Source organism: Tyto alba, unplaced genomic scaffold (genome assembly GCF_018691265.1).
Source record: "Tyto alba isolate M040663 unplaced genomic scaffold, T.alba_DEE_v4.0 Super-Scaffold_1000006, whole genome shotgun sequence".
NCBI classification, from domain to species: domain Eukaryota; kingdom Metazoa; phylum Chordata; class Aves; order Strigiformes; family Tytonidae; genus Tyto; species Tyto alba.
Window position 1 is genome coordinate 29,954,009 of NW_024881272.1, and position 16,314 is coordinate 29,970,322.

The following is a 16,314-nucleotide window of genomic DNA, read 5'->3' on the forward strand; positions in this document are numbered from 1 at the left end:
GTCCCTCTCCCCTGCGGCCATAAACTCCTAATCTCTGCCCTACCTCTGATGATAAACATCTCCGTACAAGGCCCGGCCCGGCGCTGCCCCGACCTCCCCCGGCTGCGCTATCGCCACAAGATAAAGCCGTCTCAGGCTGAACATGGTACAAAACATTCAATTTTTATAGAGCCCTCTTATCTCCTGAAACTCGGAGCAATCCTCCCTTTTTATCACCGGGATGTGAGCCATCCTTTCTACTTATCGTTAGAAATTGCTGCTGCTTGATTAAGTGCAGGGAATGATGTATTCGCCTGAACATTAAACTTTAACTGACCTCCCCTTCTCTTTAAGTACTGTGCTTTTTCCCGCTGCGAGGCCACGGTCAGCCCTCACCCCGACCTGGCTGGGTCCCCAGGGGTGCAGGGTGATGGAGCGGGAGCGATCTGGGGGCAGTGGGAAACGGATGGGAGCACAACAGAGCGCCGCAGCGGTGTGGAGCATCTTGTGATTTATGTGCAGGTGGGAAAAAAAACCCCAGCAGTCCTGGAGCATCTTCTGCTGGGGCGGGGGGGGGGGGGGGGGATGATGGGGGAGTGGTGGACAGCAGGATTGGGAAGCTTGGAGCGTGCCGGGAGCAACCGTCTCCCAACTGCTTCATCCCACAGGCAGCTCCCGGGGGAGGAACGGTGGGTGCACGGGAGCCTGTTGGGAGCAGCCCGCCCTTACCAGCCTCTCCCAGAGCCCCCTGTTTGCCCCTCTCCCCGTCCAAATGCACTGCACAATCAATCGCTATTTTAATTTTTTCCCTTAAATAAAAGAAATTCCCGCAGGGTCTTACCCCCTGCTCTGACCAGCCCTCCCGGCTGCAGTTTCTTTACACGAAGACACCCAGCTGCATCGCCGCTCTCGGCTGCTAATTCCTGCACGGAGGCAAACGATTTGGAGAGATAAATTTGGGACCCCGGAGCGGGAAGACTGCATGCTGGCTGCCCGCAGCGCCCATCGCTGCCTTCCTGCACAGCATGATGCAGGGAACAAAGCCCCGCCAAAGGACCACGGCTGCCTTTCCCAGGCCCCTGCCATCGCGCGGGGGACAGGGCTGCCGGAGGATGGAGCCGGGGAGCTTCCCAGAAATGCCATGAAGCTTTTGGAAAAGGGAAGGCCACGCAGCCAGCACTCCAGGTGGGATCCAAGTGCCTTCTCCAAGCACGTGATGGTACCATCACGAGGTTTCAAGGACCTGATTTTATAGATGCCTAAATAAATACATTGGAATTGATATATAAAACCACAGCGTGTATTTATCTATTTTGCAGGGGGAGCGGGATGTAATTAGATGGCAGCGTCTCTCTCAAGGCTGTCCCCGCTGTAATTCACACCCCGAGGCAGCTGGCTGAGGGGAGGAGGAGGAATAAAGCAGGCGGCAGAATTGATGGGCTGCTCCCAGCAGCTTTGTTTTAATTAATTTCCAAAGCGCTCCTGTAGCAGAGCAGGCAGTTCCGTCGAAGCCTCCTTCCACCGTGCTCTCACGCTTGTGCCAGCGTGGGGTCTGGGGCAGCGGGGTGAGCCCAGGGGCCGGCCCTGCTTCTGCAAGCCCCGGGGGCTTTTTGGCTAAAGTGTGCAGAAGCTGTTGCTGTTTTTAGACAGGGGGGCTTTTCTCTGGCCGTGAAGCCTCTTTGGTGCCTGCAGCATGGACAGGCGTATTTGTCAGGGCTTTTCCTTTTCCCCTTTTTATTGACTTTCTGCTTGTTCCTGCTGCCAGGGGTCAGCTGGGGCTTTGGCTGGACTTTGCCGAAAGTCCACCTGAAACAGCTGGGTACCAGGTGCTGACGCAGTGCCCTGCCCCTAAGATATAAGGGGTTTGAAAATCGGGTTTGTAGCCTGGTCGGGTGCGTGGTGGCAGGGCTGGGAAGGGGCTGAGGCTGTGTCACCTCCAAAGCTCTCGCAGAACAAGCGGGTTCGTGAAGCTGAACTGCAAGGTGACGGCAGTAAGAGCAGTTCAGCAGTGAATCTGGGGGCGGTTTGGCTGACATGGAGGGACCCGGCCCCGGCCAGGACACCGTGCCGACCAGCGCAGAGCCCTCCGACACCATCAAACTGCTGCACCTGGTTTTCCTCTCCACCTCCTGGGGAATGCAGATCTGGGTGACCTTCGTGGCTGGTAGGTTGTGGTCCGTGCACGCTGCCGTGGCTCTCCGCCCCGGGGGGAGGCCCAGGGGTGAGGGCTTTGCCCCAGGACCTACCCGCTCTCTCCCCTGGCAGGGTTTGTGATGGGCAGCCACCTCCCTCGCCATACCTACGGCTTCATCCAGCGCAAGCTCTTCCCCTACTACTTCCACCTCAGCTCCGCTTGTGCCTTCCTCAACCTGACGCTGTTTGCCATGTACCACCCCAGCGAGCTGCTCAGCGATGAACAAACGACCCAGGTAGCCTCCCGCTTTAAAACACGAGCTGGCCGTAGCCCAAATCCCTTCCTTCACAGGGTCCCGCTCTGCTCTGCTCCCCTGAGGTTGGTTTGCAACCGATGACGAGGCCCACATGTGGCTCTGGTTAGAAGGAACCAGTTAGCATCCAGATTGTGCGCAAGAAGGGCTGGCGGGGTGGGGGGGGCAGAAATTTCATCCACCACAGGTGTGAGATGCTCACGGCGGGCTGTGCTCCCCTGCAGATCATCGTCTTCTTCGTCTGCGTCGCCGCTTCCGTGCTGAACACGCAGTGGTTCGGGCAGGTCACCTCTGCCATCGTGGCCGACATGCACCTCGTCGAGCGCGGCCACGGCCTCGGCCAGGAGGTCGGGCTGCTTCCCAGCAAGTCCTGCAGGCAGCTGCGTGCCTCCAACCCCAGCTACGGGCAGCTGGCCCGGCGGCTCGCCCTCTACCACGCTCTGTCCTCCCTCTGCAACCTCTGCTGCATCGCGTGCAACGGCTTGAGCCTGTACTACCTGGCTGCCCATCTCGCCGCCCTGTGAGAGCAGGAGGCGGCCCTGGCTGGCCAGAGCCCGTGCTCTGGGCAACGGGAGCCACCCTGCCGCCCTGCTGTAAAGTAACCCTGAGCTTCGGAGATTAAATTTCAGCATCTGTAGGATGGAAACGCTTTTACTGTATTTGCGCATGGTGCAGAAATTTAGGAATAGTGAAATGGAAGTGACTTCTTTAGAGCTGTCTGAAGCCAGCCTCCGTGATCTAAGCAGAAGTGTTTATGGCTGAACAGCTTCTTAACGCCCCATGCACTAGATGTGCCTAAAACTGCAGTGTATTTCTGCAATCACAGAGAGATTGCAGAAGAAAGGAGAGATTTAGAATTACTTTTAATTAAATGCTGAAAGCTAATACCGAAGCTCCTAAGATCCTGTATAGTGGCTGTACCAGTTACTGTAATGGATAAGGTTGTTGTGTTTGGGTTTGGAATTACTGTTTGTCATTCTCTTCTAGTATTTCATGAGGTGAGAAAAATTATTGTCTCATTTATTAGGCAGAAGTTAGTCTACTTAAAATAGATGTGTTTATTTCCAGGTTCTGTAGGACAATCAGTAAGGTAGCAAAAGGGTCAGTAAAACACACCGCTCTGAACAAAGAGCTCTGCTTTACCCTGGCCAGCAGCAGAGCCAAGCGGTGGAAAACCAGCAGCTGCTTAATCCCAGGCAGGAATCTGACTGCATCCATCCCGCTGCAACAGGCAGGTATCTCCCCAGGCCACTGCTGCTAAACCCCAGCAACTGCAGCCCTCCTCCAAGGAAATCAGTGATTTTTCACAGGTAAGTACATTTCCAGCTGCTGTTGCTTCAACTGCAGCCAGTGTTTGGCACTGCTTCAGGTTTATTTCAAAACCACCCGCAGCCTATCATAGAGGAGACCTTCTGTGAGCCAGCTGGATTTCTTTTTAAACAAATAATTCCCTCGTGTAAGCCTATTCTCCTATGCTCTGCTTTCCTGGAAGTTTCACCATGTGCCAAGATTATTTCTCCCCTGAAGTGTGCAAGGTATTTTTGTTCAAGCAGAATTTTGCAGTCTGTAGCTGGGATAACACGGGATTGCTCTTGTTTCACTCTTGCTCACTATAGTCGATGCACCTTCTTGCCAGAGAAGTACTTCTTAGAGAAAGGAGAACGCTTTACAAATGCCAAAACTGTTGGAGTCCCCACCTTTACAAAATACCTGCAAAGATTAAAAGGAGTCCTTTGGCTTCTTTGTAGCTGGCCAAGTGTCATGCAAAGCGAGTGACTTCCGCCCAGCTCAATAAAGACTGACCTCCAAGGATAAGGTTTTTTTGCTGATTAGCAGAGCCTCTTGGAGCCAGGGCTACACACGCCCGAAGAGGAGTGCTTTATGCATCAGCCCTTCTCCCAACAGCTACTTCTAATTAAAACAGCTGTTATTCTCCCTCTGGAAGGAGGTTTCTTTTGCAACTGCCCTTACAGCCTGAAATCTGAGGGCTTATGCAGGCTGCTGAGTTTTATGGAGTGACAGTTCAGGCACAGCCCGCAGCAGTGGACCTAGAGCTCTGCTCCCACTGTGCCAGAGCAGGCCACCAGGGCTGTGCGGCAGGCTGCCTCCAGCTAGAGACAAGATGGTGCAAGTTAACAACACCGGCTTTACAATAACTTTTTTGGCTTCACAAACAGCAAATTCTTCTCTCTAAATAACTGCACAACACTTTAAAGACAGTTTCAGAGTGAAACTGTGCTGCATGCTGTGTTGGGGGCTGCTCACGCAGCATTATTAAACAGTGAGAGCATTGTTAACCTTCAACACGCTCTCTTTATATGCTGTTGGGTTGTTTTTTTGTTTTGTTTTGTTTTGTTTTGTTTTTTTCAAGTAGTCCTGTGTAGATGGGATCTGAAACAGCCCTTTTGTGCTGCTGCTTGCATGTAGCCCAACTCCTCTTCCCATCTCCATCCAGTCCTGGAATGAGTTGTTAATTTTTTGGGGGAAAACCAGTAAAAATGTAAGCCGCCAAAGCCAGGCACAAAATCCATGCCCCACTGCTTTATACCTTCAAGAGTTAGGACTACTAAATCAAAGAGTTATGACTATTAAAGTCCAAGAGTTAGGACTATTAAATCGGAGAAGAAACTGCACCCAAGGCCTAAAGCTCATACTTTTTACCTTTGTGCTCTGGACACAGCCTCACCTTTCGTGCTGCAGCACTTGCAGCAACGTGTGTTCTGGGTTCAGCTCGTACATTTCTGCTCTTTCTTCATCTTCAAAATAGAGCTGAAAAAAATTTTGGAGGGTTATTAAATGCCTAAGGTACATGAAGGCAAACCACTACGCTGTGGACAGTCCAGTAACAACATTGCATATGTTGACTAGATGTTTATCAAACCTCTGTACCTTGAACCGACTGTGTCAGATGCTAACTTCAGCAGTGCAGAAACTTTTGTGTAAATTCCAAGTCCTCCCTGTATAAAACCATTTTAGCTTCCTATGGCAGTGGCAGCAGGAAGGCAGAACACACTGGCTGCTCCTGTGCTTCACAGAGAAGCAGTGCAAGTCTATGGGCGGCTTTTTAACGGGTGAAATGCAGCAATGGTATAAGCTAAACTGAGTAGGTTTAAAGATATTTGAACAAAATAGATTTAAGAGATTCGAATCCAGCAACTGTGCCTTAGACTGCACATACGCACAGAGCTATAATCCCAGTTTTTAATCTGATAAAGAACACAGCCACTGTCCTTTTGGACCTGTCTGCTCACTGCGCTACGGGCTGCGCTCTTTGTTGACTGGCACATGTGACACTGAAGCGGAAGATGAAAAATAAACATCTGTATCCTATGTACAACTTCTGAAAAATTCTCAAAACCTGCTGCAGCCACAACCAACTCTCAGCCCACCTTTGCTAAAGTCTTAAGAGATGTAGAGTGTCTTGATGGGATTAAGTGTTTGAAAAAACCCTATTTTTAAAATTGTATTTTCTCATTTGTATTGAGCAACTTCATAACGCAGTTAAAAAAAACAGGCATCCTACCATCTTGATGGTCTAAATCTTAATCACCATTACAAAGATGGAAATCTAAACAATGTCTATAAATACCTTCTATCAAATGCACTGTAAGTGGAAGACAAAAAACCTCTGATTTTCATGAATGAATTCTGTATCCACAGCAGCACATCTGGAAAATGTTTGAGTTTGTAAGTGAGAATGTAGCTCTCCAGAGCATTATTTCACATCCGTGTATGGTAAACAGGTAACGATGCCATTGCTTTCATACACTCACACCTGTGTATTTTCTCACTACAAAAAAAAACCCACTACCCTGAAATAGAAGGAAGTTCAAACTTCTCACCTCAAGATGGCTGGGAAGGTATTTTCTTTCTAAATCCCAAGGAGGTAACTCAGCAAACATCACCATTAAATGATCAATAAACCTAAAAGCCAAAATATACTTGGTTAGCTTAGACAAAGAGTTCAGCTTCAATAATTTGTACAGTTTGATTTGAACGATGGTAAAAATACATTAGCAAATTAGACAATAGACTTGAAAGTAAGTTTAGATCACTAATAGTTTCTCCCCTTCAAATTAATCACTTTCCCAGTGAGACCAAGGCCCTGTTATACCCAACTCACGGCACTGATTTCAACCTTGAGTAGTGCAACAACAAATTATTTTTAACTTTTCATTCTCACATTGAAAAAGATGTAAAAATAAACACCCTGCATTTCATCTAAAATTGATTTGCCTTCTACATGGTCCCACCAGCACCATGCTTCATCAGATCAGAGTGCTCAGATTATGCTCACGTGTCAGAAGTTTGTTTATTTTGGTACTTAAGGAGTACTGGTGGTCAATTTGTTCTAAGAATCCATTTTCACTTCCTTTGGTCATGAAAAGTCATCGTGAACACTACTGTGTAAGAACCACAACTCTACCGATCTGCTTGCACTGTAATTTTAAATCCTGAACTTATTAGTAGATCTGTGGGGAATACATCTCTCCCCACAAAAAAAAAAAAAAAAAGTTAAAATTCCAAGTTTGTTTAATGTTGCAAGATCAGAAGAAAGATAACATCAGGAAGAGCAGAGTTCCCACCTTGACCGTCACTTGCTTATAGGCTGAAAGGTCTGCAGCACTTCAGCCAAGCCTGCTGTAAGGCCTGTGGAGAGCTATGGGGTCACTGGTGGTTCCAAGAGGCCCCTTTTGGAAGCTTTGTATACCTTTTAAATTTAATCCTGTTTGAGACTCTATATCTGGAGCACCTTAATGAACCTCTGAAATCCATGCATGCAGATGGGTCACTGGTATTACTGGCCACGGGTCTAAGCTTTCACTACAAGCCCCTTTAATCACACTGGCTAAACACGACTTGTTTCTCTGTGCTATAAATTTATGTAACGTTGAGATTCTAGCCCTCATATTTTAAAGCAGCGTTTGTAAATCATAGAATAATTTGGGTTGGAAAGATCCGCAGGAGGTCATCTAATGCAACCTCCTGCTCAAAAGCAGTGTCAGCTAGGAGATGAGAAATCTGGAGCTACTTCATTAGCATGGCAGTGTTTCACTTGCTGTCTGTTCTCATCTACTCAAACATCTCTTTATGCAAGAACACTGCTGACAGTGCACTTACCTGGAGTTCTCGTGAAAAGCCGCAATGAAGTCTGTCTGCTTGTGCTCAGGGTACAGAAAGAGGACAGGCCAGTTTAAGTTGCCATCAGCATCTAAGTAAACCTTTGCCCCCGTGGCATTGTCAGAGTGGAACCCATCTAAGGATATCTCAGCCAGGCCATCTGCTACGTCCTCCTCTTCACCTGAAGGCTCAAGAGCCAGCTTAATATTTCTTTCCTGGAGAGGGGGGGAAAAAAAAAAAAACCAAAACAAAAAAAACAACCCAACCAAAAGCCAAACAGGTATGGTGGGGAGAATAAGAGCCAAAATTAGCAGTCAGTAAAAGGACAAATTGTGTCTTTCTTATTAATGAGTCATCTCTTAAACATGCCATCAAAAGCCTTCCTACAGTATCAGACTCAGGTGACTGGTCTTCCCAGTAAAATCCAGAACTTCAGGCAGACACCCAGACTCCTCACAAAACGGATGAGGAGAGGTGGGAATCCAGAGAGGCCTGCATGCTGAGAGAAAAGCCTGAGAAAACATGGGGGAAGGGATGCACCTGAAATCCTGTTCTTTGGGACCTAGCAGGCATAATTTCAGGGTGCAACTACATGCACCAGCTGCCGAGAACATCCACTCTTTCAGAGAAATGAAGAAAGCTCACTCTTTTCTTTGAAAGACAACTGCAGAAGAGGAGATCCAACTTTACATAAGAGCACAAAATATTTTAATGTAGCCCAAACACTTGCCAAGGAAGGAGAGGATCCAGGATTGATTCCCTCCTCCACCCTACTGGATAGTTATCTTCTATCCTTCCACTGAAGTAATGCCCGCTGGCAGCAAAGCAAGCAAGGTTTGTTGGGCCAGTGTGATGCTCCAGTCCAGCAGCCAGAGCACTCTCTTGGATGCTGAGTCCATCTCCTAACACTGGGTCTGTATTTTGAATTAGATGTTACTTGAAACAGGGAAACCTGGGAGCTGGGGATAGAGCCACGCAGATAAGAAGAATCATGGTTTTAACTCATTTTTTTGGTTCTAGCCTTCAAAAGCCCGTGTATGAGAACAACATCTTAGAGACAAACAAGAGAGCTCTTTAAAAAAAAAACCCAAACAACAAAACAAACCACTCAAAACCAACCCCCCTTACCAACCCACCTTTATTGCTTCAAGCAAAATTTCTTTTTGACACTGCTCTTTCTTCTCCATCACCTTTGCTTTCCTTGCATCCCGCTCCTCAGCTCGCTACATATAAGAAAAGGTTGCACCATGGTCACACACAGCAAGTCAATGCCCATCAACTGCTCTACCCTGCCAGTGAGTGGAAAAATCAGTTCAGAACTCCAGAAGGGTCCCCTCCAGCTCCTCCCCTCACCAACAGACACTACACAGAACCACCACCCAATTCTGTTTGGGGATATTCTACTACACAGAAACTTGTACAGAGCACTCTTCAACCAAGGATCCCAAAGTGCTTCTTGACACAAAGTAGGCAACAAGCATTGTAGACACTAGACTGCCTTAATATTTACCTTTAATTTGTCAGCTTTAGCTCTCACTTCCACAAGCTTTTTTTCTTTTGCATCTATTCGCAAGCCCTCCTCACACCATGCTATTGCTTCAGAGAAATTCTTTAGCTCCATGTGACAGAGAGCTCCTGGAAGGATTAAGATTTTAGGTTTCTAGTATTGGAGTCAGCATGCATCTACTACGCAAAGTGGAGGTTATGAAGACAGCGTTAGCCCTAGTGCTTTCAAGGGGCAAACACAGCAGCACACACTCCTGTCCTGCGGGATCATGTTCAACTGCAGAATTCCAACAGGTCATCTGAGAAAAAAAATCTAAAATATTTCAGTGGCTCTTGTATCGTTTGTTCATCCAATCACAGAAATCAGCAGAATGATGCTACAAGCGTCCGTTACGAGCAAAATTTTATAATTAACATTTCAGTATTTGGGAAAAATAAAGTGGCGATTTCCATGGAGTGAGAAATGCTAGGGGAAAAAAGACAACCCCCAAAAACTAGTGCTGTGGAAAACAGTGAGTTATGCTGTGCTCTACAGGAACAAGACCAGTGCCTCTGACCGATACAGAAGCCGAAGAGCAAAAAGCAAAAAGCTTGTGTTTTCACTGAAAATCCAAAGCAAAATGCAGAGCTCTGTTTTGGGGAGAAATGGCTATGAGAAGAGAAAAAAATCTCATACAGTAACCATTTTACTTTTCAGTAATGAATGCTGTCTGGAAACAAAGTATGAATGCACACTCACAGTAACTAAAGGTTTATAAATACTATTATTTAACACAGAGAAACATGCAAAACAAAACAAAGCAATATCCAACATCAGGCCTTGTAACAATAACAGCATAAGAAGTAAAAGTAACATGTGCAAAACTGTTTTGAAACCATGTTCCTTGCGCTCCATGTGGCAACACCTGCTTTAACTCTTACCTCTTACAATCGCTTTGAGATGGCTGGGCTTTAGCTTTTTTGCTTGGATGGCATCACTGAGAGCGGAACAGTAGTTACCTAGAAAGCAAGCAACACTACTCAGAAACTTGCATTTATATTTAAAGTCCAACCAGGCCCGCAGGTGAGAAAATAGCTTATGCTGAGACTCTGTAATTCACTGTTTCTACAATCCCCGTGAGGCGAAGGGAGAAAGAAGGAGCAAACTAAGAGCAAGGAGTGAAAGGACAGGAACCCGCCGGGCAGGCGAGTGTCCCCGACCGACCGGGGCAGGGTGGCCCTTGTCCTGTTACCCCGGTAAAACTGTGCGGCCCCTCGGTTTGTGAGCAGCACAGCGTTCAGCTCTGGGTCCTCGCAGTTCTTTTTCAGCCCCTCGGTGTAGGCGATGACAGCTCTCCCGTAGTCCCGCTCCCTGAAGTACTCATTCCCCTCGTTTTTGTACATCTTGGCCAGCTCTGCAAGAGATGGAGGGCGGGGAAGCAGGGCCTGAGCGGGGGGTGCAGCGCCCCGTGATCACCTCAAGCCCTCTCCCCCACTCCGGGGCCGGAGGGACAGACGGACAGACCCCCCCCCCCCCCGCCAGCCGCTCACCTGCGGGGCTCTGCTCCTCGTCGAAGAGCAGGGACTGCAGACAGGCCAGCTCGGGCTGCCGCGCCGCGTCGATCTCGGCCGGGCACCGCTTCATGAACATGGGGATGGCCTCCAGCTCCTGCGGGCAGACGGAAACACACACACCGGCCCTCCCTCAGCCCGGCCCTCCCTCAGCTCGGCCCGCCGCTCCCCGGCCCCGCCGCCTCACCTCCTCCCACGTTTCGGGGTGCAGAGGGGCCCGGTATCGCGGGTTGCCGCCGCTCCCCTCCGCCATGCCGCCGCTCCGCACCTCCCCGCTCCGCCCCAGGCCCGCCCAGTCCCCCTCAGGCCCGCCCAGTTCCCCTCAGACCCCCCCCAGTTCCCCCCAGTCCCCCTCAGACCCCCCCCAGTTCCCCTCAGACCCCCCCCAGTTCCCCCCAGTCCCCCTCAGACCCCCCCCAGTTCCCCTCAGACCCCCCCCAGTTCCCCCCAGTCCCCCTCAGACCCCCCCCAGTTCCCCTCAGACCCCCCCCAGTTCCCCCCAGTCCCCCTCAGATCCCCCCCAGTTCCCCCCAGTCCCCCTCAGACCCCCCCAGTCCCCCTCAGACCCGCCCCAGTCCCCCTCAGACCCCCCAGTCCCCCTCAGACCCCCCCAGTTCCCCTCAGACCCCCCCCAGCCCCCCTCAGACCCACCCCAGTTCCCCTCAGACCTGCCCCAGTCCCCCTCAGTTCCCCTCAGACCCCCCCCAGCCCCCCTCAGACCCCCCCCCAGTTCCCCTCAGACCCCCCCCCAGTCCCCCTCAGACCCCCCCCAGTCCCCCTCAGACCCCCCCAGTTCCCCTCAGACCCCCCCCCAGGTCCCCTCAGACCCCCCCAGCCCCCCTCAGACCCCCCCAGTTCCCCTCAGACCCCCCCAGTTCCCCTCAGACCCCCCCCCAGTCCCCCTCAGACCCCCCCCAGTTCCTCAGGGGGACCCCGGGGCCCGGCACAGCAAGCCCGCACAGGCAGGCTGTCACCCCCTCGGGATAGAGTTACAGCCTATAAGCAACAACACGGCCTGGATATTTTCATCCTGAGGCTTTGCGGGTTCCCAGATTTCACGTTTCATTGTTAATTTTTTTTTTTTCTGGGGGGGGGGGGGCGGAAAGATTGTTCTACCACGCTGAGGCTGTGCTGCCAAAACCACACTGTCACCACCCAAACCTGACAGATGTAGGCGTCTCACCAGCTGGACTGACCCGCAGGACTGGGGTGAGGATGCCCGACACCATTCTTGACCTTAATTCCTGCAGATGTGCAGCGCTACGGAATTTTTGAGGTGAATAAGGTTCTACAGTTCACCATTTTGCTTTCATCGAGATTAACCTCCACCTTCGTGGAACCCGGGTGTCTCCAAAGACAAGACGCAAATGGAGGAAAAGAACCTTCCTTCCTCTCCTTAAAATGCCTCGTTTGAAGAACTTGGCACCTGAAAAGGGTGAGGGAAAGCCCTGTCATCCTCCCTCCCGCAGCCTCAGCTGTTGCGTGTGCTTGTCAGAGGCCATGGCTGGGCAGCGAGGGGCTGACCCCAGGGCTACATGCGTCCCTAAAAGCGGCTGACGGGGGCCTGCAGCCAGAGGGTGAAACACCCCCGGCCCCACGGGGGGAATTTGGGCTGACCACAGCTCAACCTCAACACCCAGCGCAGTCGCAAGACAACATGGCTGGCTCCGACAGGAGCTGGATTCAGCTCTGCTCACCCAAAGCCATCGCTGACAACCCGCACGTCCCTGAAAAGGAACCAGGGCTGTTCAGATAAACTTAGTGCAGCAAAGACGACAGATTCAGACACAGGGAGTTTAAGGGATTTGCACTTTACTTAGCAACTCAGTGACACCTTCCTTGGTGAGGAAAAAAACGTCGCCGGCATTCTGGTCCCAAACCTCAAAGACCGGGGGGTCCTCACAAACCCTCTTCCCGGCCACGACCACGTAGGGATAACCCAGCTTGTTGGCGTCCTTTAGCCTTTTGCCGATGGTCAGCTGTGTCCTGTCATCCAGCACCGAGTCGCCAGCGAGGTGGGGCAGTGCCTCGGCAAGGTGGTCGTACAGCCGCTCCAGCAGCACGGCTCCCTCCTCCTCCTCCTCCTTGCTGCCTCTCTTGGGGGGAACGAAGCAGAGCTGGTAGGGTGCGATGAGGCTCGGCCAGCGGATGCTGTCCTCCGTAGAGAGCACCTCGATGGAGGCCGCCAGGATGCGAGTGATCCCCAGGCCGTAGCAACCCATTTCCAGCAGCTGGGGTTTGTTCTCGGGGGAGTAAAAGACAGCGTTGGAGACCGAGGAGTACTTGGTGCCCAGATAAAACGTGTGCCCCACTTCGATCCCTCTGGTCTGGATGAGTTTTTCCCTGCACGTGGGGCATGACGTTTGCTCCCCGTTTAACATTTCCACGTTGGCTGCAAAATGTCCAGCAGGGCACAGCGCCAGCCTGTCCTCGCCGATGTCAGCCGGCAGCTGGAACTCGTGGGACTCGGTGCCGCCGATGCTGCCCGTGGCCGCCCGCACTCTGACGACGGGCAGACCCAGGCGGTCGAAGAGGCTGCGGTAGGCACCGCACACCAGGTCATAGCTCTGCCGCGCCGCCTCTTCGGAGGCGTCGAAGGTGTACATGTCCTTCATGTAGAACTCCCGGCTGCGCAGCAAGCCGAAGCGGGGCTTGGGCTCATCCCGAAACTTCCTGGTTACTTGGTAGAGGCGCAGCGGGAGCTGCTTGTAGGACAGGTTGCTCTGCGCGGCCACCAGCTCTGTCACCGCCTCTTCGTGCGTGGGGCCCAGGCAGTAGCCCTTGCTGTGCCGATCCACCAGCCGAAAAAGCTCCGGCCCCATGTGGTCCCAGCGGCCGCTGGCACGCCACAGCTCGGCCGAGCTCAGGCTGGGCATGTTCAGCTTCTGCCCCGCCACGGCCTCCATCTCCTCGTCCACCACCCTGACGAGCTTCTCCATGGCGCGGACGGCGGGCGGCAGGTAGTGGTAGCAGCCGGGGCTGGCGGGGTGGATGAGCCCCCCTTGCAGCATCAGTTTCTGGCTCCGGCAGGTGGGCTCTCCGGCCCTGCCGTCCCCCGCCGCCTCGCCGCTCGCCTTCAGGTTGAGGGGCTGGAAAAGCTGCGACAGCAGCAGCAGCCGCCGCCTCGCCCCGCCCGCCGCGCCCTGCCCCGGCCTGCTGCCGTGGCGCCGGCCGCGCAGCGCCGGGAGCCGCCAGCTCCTCAGGAGGGGCTCCATGGCGGGGCCGGGGGTCCCGGGGGGGCGGCAGCAGAACCGGGCGTGAGGGCCGGCGGGCGGAAGAGGCCGGTACTCTATGGTTCCGCCGGCATGGCGGCGGCGGGGAGCTGGGACGGGCGCCACCTGGCGGGCGGGCGGCGCAGGAGTCCGCCGAAAGGGGGGGGGACACACACACAAACACACCCACAAACACCCACCCACCCACTTACACCCCCTCCCACCGACACACCCCCACACAACCACTCACACACACACCCCCCCCCCTACACCACCCCACCACTCCCCAATCCCCCTCAGGGGAAATGAGACCCGAGGAAACTCATCAACTTGTGCCCAGTTGCAGGATGGATGACAAAGTGATACGAGTACAAACCACTAGCACACATCAGGTCAGCTCTTTGGCCATGCCAAGCTACACCAGAGAGCCAGGCCAGCTCACCCAGCACCAGCGCCCCAGTCTCCAAAGTGTGACCCCAGGCTGCCTCATGGTTAGCAGTACCAGGAAAGGTGGTGCAAGCCCCTCAGATGTTGCTCATCCTCTTGACCTAGACTGTAAATTTGGTTTCCAGTGATCATGGGGTCCTTGAATATGGCATCAAGACATGGGGCCAGCATGCCCTAACGTGTCCGGTGGTTGAAGCACTTGGCCATAGGAGTGCACCTGAAGAAGGGCTGAGAAATCAAAAGCCTTTTTCTATGTAATTTCAGCTTTCTCCAGTCCAATCCGGCAGATAGACACCACCCGGCACCCAGTGACCACCTCCATATGCTGCACTCCTCTGCCTTATGTTGTGAGCTCAAAGGAAGTTAAATGTCTCTGAAGAGCAGTTGTAAGCACGTATTAAAGTACACCACTAGAGGAGATTTCACTTCACTGTGCCTCATTTTGCGAGGAGTTAAGTAATCCTGATTAAATATAAGTAAGAATGAGTCCTTATTTTATTTAAAAATGGGATTTGAAGAAATCTTCATGATTCTTCTATAACGGGAAATATGTGCTAATGTGCACTCGTCTTTATAGGAGGCTGAAAATGGGCAAAATCAAGGGATTAAAGAGCACATTTTCCATGCTCCTGAGTGATTTAGGAGCACTAAAATCATTAAATAGTCAATCCAGTTCTGCGAGGTGATTCAGTGTGCTGTGAAACGTTGCCTGGGAAGTCCTTCAGCAGCTCCGTGCCAGAGCCAGGATCTGGCCCAGATTTCCCAGCTGCAAGGTAGCAACTTCACTCCCAGACCAGCCTTCACAGGTCTTGTCAGGCGACTCCTTCTCCCTACATGTTTCTCACCGCAATTAGACAAGCAGTGCAAATGCTGTCTGGGAGAAGCGCCGTGGCTGTCTCGGAGCCTGGGGGAGGAGGAGAAGTCCCTGTGGGAAGGGGACCTGCCCACCCAGCTCACGGGTGCGGTGCGCCTGCCAGTTGAGCTGCTGGTCCCACAGGACATCCAGTGCATATTGGACATCCCTTTGGCCATCTCCTGCCTGTCTGGGAAGTGGAAGATTTTTGCCAGGCAGTTCAGGTCAGGAGGGTTGTCTTTTGCCATTTTTATTGCCTGTTTGAGCCGCAGAAGTGAAACACATTTCTGTCAGTGACTTGTTGCCTGCTGTGCTGATCAAAGGGACAAAACCATCTTGGATTGATTTGCTGGGGCGGTGTTGTAACAGGGAGGGTTTAAGACTATATGAGAGACACAGTCTGCGGGGAAAACTGGTCTCTCTTATTAAATCAGCAGACATGACTGAATGCGAGGCTGAGCTTGGGGGTTATGTGCCTGAAAGCATGTCTGTGCTCCTTATTTTTTCCAGCTGTGCTGGGGAATCTAATAAAGGTACTTCTGTCCCTACAGCCTTTCACCGAACTGCTTGCCTGCTGCTTTGCCAGGGGCTGATTTATGCCGTTGGGGCCAAATACGTGGCCTGGGAGGGGTGTGCTCTGTACGTGGCAGGACCGAGGGTATTGGCTCATGTCTGGGGCCTCCCCTCTTCACCCTAGAGGATTTCCAGGAGGAAAAGCACTGAGAATGGGGGGAAGGTGAATGGAGGATCTGAATCAGTCCCTGGTGCAGCAGTGCTGGGTATGGCACCTTGCCAAAGTAATCAAGGGAGTTGGCCTCAGAAAAGCCACAGTCCTAGACCCTAGTCGGGATGGTAGAAAACATTTCTTTCCTTTCCAGCAGCATCCCCAGGTAGCGCCAGGCCAGGGCTAGGGAAGAGAAGTTAGGGCAGGTGAGAAGCCATGTCATACAGCGGCCAAACCTCTCTCCATCCTGTGGAAGATTTGCAGTTTGGGCTTGGGGTCGCGGCACAGAGAGGCAGCACATCTCGACTGAGCCTGGACATGCTCTTACACAGCTTGCAGGGCCCGCAACCCACAGCACTAGCTCACACACCAGCCCGACTAACTTTCCCGAGTCCTTTCATTCCCTCTGGTGACATTATTGTAACTGCACAACTGCAGGACAATGTTTTTATGCCCAGTGAAGCGGTAGTTGCA

At 52.2% G+C, this 16,314-nt stretch overlaps 4 protein-coding genes across 6 annotated transcripts in view; 2 read left to right on the top strand and 2 right to left on the bottom strand.

Annotated features, from left to right (window-relative positions):
• The first annotated feature begins 1,391 nt into the window (after positions 1-1,391).
• Positions 1,392-2,974, top strand: TMEM205 (transmembrane protein 205). The gene is made up of 3 exons (XM_033008882.2): positions 1,392-2,143; positions 2,245-2,408; positions 2,651-2,974. The coding sequence occupies exons 1-3, from the start codon at positions 2,014-2,016 to the stop codon at positions 2,948-2,950; spliced, it is 594 nt and encodes a 197-aa protein (XP_032864773.2). The 5' UTR covers positions 1,392-2,013; the 3' UTR covers positions 2,951-2,974.
• Positions 2,975-3,460: 486 nt separating this feature from the next.
• On the bottom strand, positions 3,461-12,334 carry TTC4 (tetratricopeptide repeat domain 4). 3 transcript variants are annotated; one of them, XM_042785016.1, is made up of 10 exons: positions 11,801-12,334; positions 10,584-10,701; positions 10,286-10,447; positions 9,975-10,052; positions 9,058-9,182; positions 8,684-8,770; positions 7,548-7,762; positions 6,269-6,350; positions 5,113-5,195; positions 3,461-4,136 (listed from the first exon to the last, which is right to left on the bottom strand). In XM_042785016.1, exons 1-10 carry the CDS (start codon positions 11,831-11,833, stop codon positions 4,037-4,039), a joined length of 1,083 nt encoding a protein of 360 aa, XP_042640950.1. In that variant the 5' UTR covers positions 11,834-12,334; the 3' UTR covers positions 3,461-4,036. The 3 variants fall into 3 exon arrangements, with proteins under 3 accessions (XP_042640950.1, XP_042640961.1, XP_042640942.1); XM_042785027.1 differs by having other exon boundaries at positions 11,788-12,330; XM_042785008.1 differs by lacking the exon at positions 11,801-12,334 and adding an exon at positions 10,792-10,875.
• A 65-nt stretch (positions 12,335-12,399) lies between these two features.
• On the bottom strand, positions 12,400-13,900 carry PARS2 (prolyl-tRNA synthetase 2, mitochondrial). Its single transcript, XM_033008737.2, has one exon. The coding sequence runs from the start codon at positions 13,817-13,819 to the stop codon at positions 12,401-12,403; it is 1,419 nt and encodes a 472-aa protein (XP_032864628.2). The 5' UTR covers positions 13,820-13,900; the 3' UTR covers position 12,400.
• Positions 13,901-15,965: 2,065 nt separating this feature from the next.
• The window catches only part of LEXM (lymphocyte expansion molecule), a 7,071-nt gene continuing 6,722 nt past the window's right edge, over positions 15,966-16,314 (top strand). The window contains 3 exon segments of the mRNA XM_033008757.2: positions 15,966-15,995; positions 15,997-16,098; positions 16,100-16,132. Of these exon segments, the coding sequence (XP_032864648.2) occupies positions 15,966-15,995; positions 15,997-16,098; positions 16,100-16,132 (165 nt within the window).

What these genes read in the sequence shown, in the direction of transcription:
- PARS2 (XM_033008737.2), bottom strand. Translation starts at nt 13,819, where the DNA reads ATGGAGCCCCTCCTGAGGAGCTGGCGGCTCCCGGCGCTGCGCGGCCGG.
- TTC4 (XM_042785008.1), bottom strand. Translation starts at nt 10,857, where the DNA reads ATGGCGGAGGGGAGCGGCGGCAACCCGCGATACCGGGCCCCTCTGCAC. An exon ending in CGAGGAGCAGAGCCCCGCAG is followed by an intron (nt 10,448 to 10,583) that starts GTGAGCGGCTGG and finishes CATCTCTTGCAG; the next exon opens with AGCTGGCCAAGATGTACAAA. An exon ending in TCTCAAAGCGATTGTAAGAG is followed by an intron (nt 9,183 to 9,974) that starts GTAAGAGTTAAA and finishes TAATCCTTCCAG; the next exon opens with GAGCTCTCTGTCACATGGAG.
- TMEM205 (XM_033008882.2), top strand. Translation starts at nt 2,014, where the DNA reads ATGGAGGGACCCGGCCCCGGCCAGGACACCGTGCCGACCAGCGCAGAG. An exon ending in CTGGGTGACCTTCGTGGCTG is followed by an intron (nt 2,144 to 2,244) that starts GTAGGTTGTGGT and finishes CTCCCCTGGCAG; the next exon opens with GGTTTGTGATGGGCAGCCAC. An exon ending in GCGATGAACAAACGACCCAG is followed by an intron (nt 2,409 to 2,650) that starts GTAGCCTCCCGC and finishes GCTCCCCTGCAG; the next exon opens with ATCATCGTCTTCTTCGTCTG.